Genomic DNA, 3,922 nt, shown 5'->3' on the forward strand with positions numbered 1-3,922 from the left:
CTGTATAGAGACTGATGGCTCTGTCGCACATGCTCTGCCTCCTCGGACTGTCCTCCTTTGAAAATATTTTCCATCTGTAGGAATTCGCTAGCTGTTTTTTCAGGTAGCGCACATTTGGATGTCTTTTCAGAGCCTCGTCTGCTAGGTCAATAGCTTCATTGTGTGATAAATATTTTCTGTAAAACTGAAGTAAGGGTCTAAGACCACTGTAGCAACTGACAGGCTTCTTTAAAATTTGCTGCGCTAGCTGTTGCGCTTCCTCCTTTTTCACCTGGCCACTCCGGCCAAGTCTTAACAGATAGATACTTGCTACATACAAGTTGTCTGGATCGTGTTCCTTGGCAAGTCTCAGCTCCTCTAGAACCTCAGACTCCTTCTGTTGGTTGTTTGGATGAAAATAGTAGACTGAGTCTAAGGCCAAGGCATGGCTTGATTGCCACTCCTTTCTCTCAGGTTCCATCCTAATAGCCATTTGAAAGTAATCTATTGCTTTCAGTCTTTTGTCCTGGTCAAACTTCATGAGGGTCCAGGCCTTTTCAACACACACCTCAGGGTGCAGTTCTCCCCTGGGAAGGCAAGGGGTAATCTCGTAGCAGTTCCTCAACCTTTGTCACGCACCGCTGGCTCTCCGCCAGGTTATCCAGGTGATAGTGCACCCAGGCTAGGTTCCCATAGTGGACCAGCTGCCAAGGACCCATCGTGTCTGAAGGACTGTTTAGGTGAAAGGCCTCCTCTGCCTTACTGAGGCACTGCAGGGCTGCGTCAGTGGAGTCCAGGGTGTGGTGTATGTAAGCCCACAAGTTGTACATCTGACCCAGCCATGGAAAGCTCTCGTCACTGCCAATGTCCTCCAGGTGATCTCTGTGAATGAGCAGCTTGTACCTGCTGACTTCCAGTCCCCAGGTGAAGTGACACTCCAGCTCTTCCAGTTTAGTCTTGAGGGCGGTCTGAGCAGGGCTGGTTTAAGACAAGGGTTGGAAGAGGAAACTTTTAAAAACTTTTACCGTAAGCATCAAGATCAAGAATTAATGTGACACAAGTCCATCCCTAATTTAATTTGAGTTAGTTAACATTGAGTTCTATTGAATCTGCAGTTTTTTGTATATTTTTGTATATTTAAGGAGAACTTACTTCATAGTGGAGCAGGAGTATGATTTATTGTGGCTGTCTTGAGTTTCCTGGACAAGTGAGTAAACACTCTGGCTTTATATCCATGTCCTTACCTTTATCTTGCAGCGCAGTGGGTTGGGTGCCATAAAACCAATGTTCACCTCCACGTAATGCTTGGACTCTGCTTTCCATTTCAGCGAACAGAAACACACACATTGAAGGCTTATACTTACATGTATAGGTGACTGACCCTAGACATCGCTCTCATGTCATTTCCTACAAAGAGAATGAACTGTAGTATATACAGTACCAGTCAAAAGATTGGACACACCTACTCATTCAAGGGTTTTTCTTTATTTTTTACTATTTTCTACATTGCAGAATAAGAGTGAAGACATCAAAACTATAAAATAACACATGGAATCATGTAGTAACCAAAAAAGTCTTAAACAAATCAAAATATATTTTATATTCTTCAAAGTAGCCACCCTTTGCCTTAATGAAAGCTTTGCACATGCTTGGCATTCTCTCAACCAGCTTCACCTGGAATGCATTTCCATTAACAGGTGTGCCTTGTTTTAAAGTTCATTTGTGGAATTTCTTTCCTCCTTAATGCGTTTGAGCCGATCAGTTGTGTTGTGACAAGGTAGGGGTAAAACACCAAGTCCAAATTATGGCAAGAACAGCTCGAATAAGCAAAGAGAAAGGACAGTCCATCATTACTTTAAGACATGAAGGTCAGTCAATGCGGAAAATTTCAAGAACTTTTTAAAGTTTCTTCAAGTACAGTCGCAAAAACCATCAAGCGCTATGAGGAAACTGGCTTTCATGAGGACTGCCACAGGAAAGGAAGACCCAGAGTTACCTCTGCTGCAGAGGAAAAGTTCATTAGAGTTAACTGCACCTCAGATTGCAGGCCAAATAAATGCTTCACAGACTTCAAGTAACAGACACATCTCAACATCAACTGTTCAGAGGAGACTGTGTGAATCAGGCCTTCATGGTCGAATTGCTGCAAAGAAACCACTACTAAAGGACACCAGTAAGATGAAGAGACTTGCTTGGTCCAAGAAACACGAGCAATGGACATTAGACCGTTGGAAATCTGTGGAAATGAGTCCAAATTAGAAATTTTTGGTTCCAACCGCTGTGTCTTTGTGAGATGGAGAGTAGGTGAACGGAGGATCTACGCCTGTGTGGTTCCCACCGTGAAGCATGGAGGAGGAGGTGTGGGGTGGTTTGCTCGTGACACTGTCAGTGATTTATTTTGAATTCAAGGCACACTTAACCAGCATGGCTACCACAGCATTCTGCAGCGATATGCCATCCCATCTGGTTTGCGCTTAGTGGGACTATCATTTGTTTTTCAACAGGACAATGACCCAACACACCTCCAGGCTTTGTAAGGGCTATTTGACCAATAAGGAGAGTGATGGAGTGCTACATCAGATGACCTGGCCTCCACAATCACCTGACCTCAACCCAATTGAGAAGGTTTGGCATGAGTTGAACCGCAGAGTGAAGGAACGCAGCCAACATATGCTCAGCATATGTGGGAACTCCTTCAAGCATTCCAGGTGACTACCTCCTGAAGCTGGTTGAGAATGTGAAGCGTGTGCAAAGCTGTCACCAAGGAAAGGGGTGGCTACTTTGAAGAATCTAAAATATATTTTGATTTGTTTAACACTTTTTTTGGTTACTACATGATTTATATAATAGTTTTGATGTCTAATTCAAGAAAAACCTTTGAATGAGTAGGTGTGTCCAAACTTTTGACTGGTACTGTATATTGTTTCAAATTGTAAACTATGCACTTAGTTCAGTATACAATTGTACTTAATGGCCAATATGACATACAGTAATTGCCCTGTTTTAACACTCAACTTTGATCTTTGATATTAAGTATGTAGCTGGACAAAATATACAGTATATTAATAGATTTTTTTGTGTATTTGTATTGTATTTGCAAGACAATCGACTGCACTATTGGAGCTAATAACACAAGACATTCTTGCCCACGACATTCTACTGTACTGTTGGAGCTAGTAACACAAGACATTCTACTGTACTGTTGGAGCTAGTAACACAAGACATTCTACTGCACTGTTGGAGCTAGTAACACAAGACATTCTACTGTACTGTTGGAGCTAGTAACACAAGACATTCTACTGTACTGTTGGAGCTAGTAACACAAGACATTCTACTGTGCTGTTGGAGCTAGTAACACAAGACATTCTACTTTTGTAACGGCTGTCTTCAGGAAAGGACCAAAATGCAGCAGAGTTTGTATTCATCCTTCAATTTAATTGGAAAGAACACTATACAAAAACAAAAACAAGGAAACTGACAGCCAACAGTCCTGTCAGGTGCAACCACACTAAACAAGAAACAATTACCCACAAAACCCAAAGGAAAAACATGCTCCTTATGTGCGACTCCCAATCAGCAGCAACGAGCTTCAGCTGTGCTTGATTGGGAGCCACAAACATGGCCCAAAACAAAGAAATACCAAAACATAGAAAAAGGAACATAGAACGCCCACCCAATGTAACACCCTGGCCTAACCAAAATAAACAAAAAACCCCTCTCTATGGCCAGGGCGTTACAGTACCCCCCCCCCCAAAGGTGCGGACTCCGGCCGCAAAACCTGACTCTGAAGGGGAGGGTCCGGGTGGGCCTTCTTACGGCGGCGGCTCAGGTGCGGGACGTGGCCTCTGCTCCACCCTTGACGTCGCCCTCTTATGAGGCGCACCTGGCCGCGCCGAAGGTCTGGTGGGCGACGCTGACTGCGCCCGGCTGGCGGGCGGCGATG

The 3,922-nt window shown here is 43.9% G+C and overlaps 1 protein-coding gene across 1 annotated transcript; it reads right to left on the reverse strand.

Annotated features, from left to right (window-relative positions):
* Positions 1-333: 333 nt before the first annotated feature.
* On the reverse strand, positions 334-1,319 carry LOC123724414 (interferon-induced protein with tetratricopeptide repeats 3-like). Its single transcript, XM_045687846.1, has 2 exons — positions 1,132-1,319; positions 334-957 (listed from the first exon to the last, which is right to left on the reverse strand). Exons 1-2 carry the CDS (start codon positions 1,134-1,136, stop codon positions 549-551), a joined length of 414 nt encoding a protein of 137 aa, XP_045543802.1. The 5' UTR covers positions 1,137-1,319; the 3' UTR covers positions 334-548.
* Between the last annotated feature and the right edge of the window lie 2,603 nt (positions 1,320-3,922).

This window comes from Salmo salar, chromosome ssa10 (assembly GCF_905237065.1).
Source record: "Salmo salar chromosome ssa10, Ssal_v3.1, whole genome shotgun sequence".
In the NCBI taxonomy this organism is placed as follows: domain Eukaryota; kingdom Metazoa; phylum Chordata; class Actinopteri; order Salmoniformes; family Salmonidae; genus Salmo; species Salmo salar.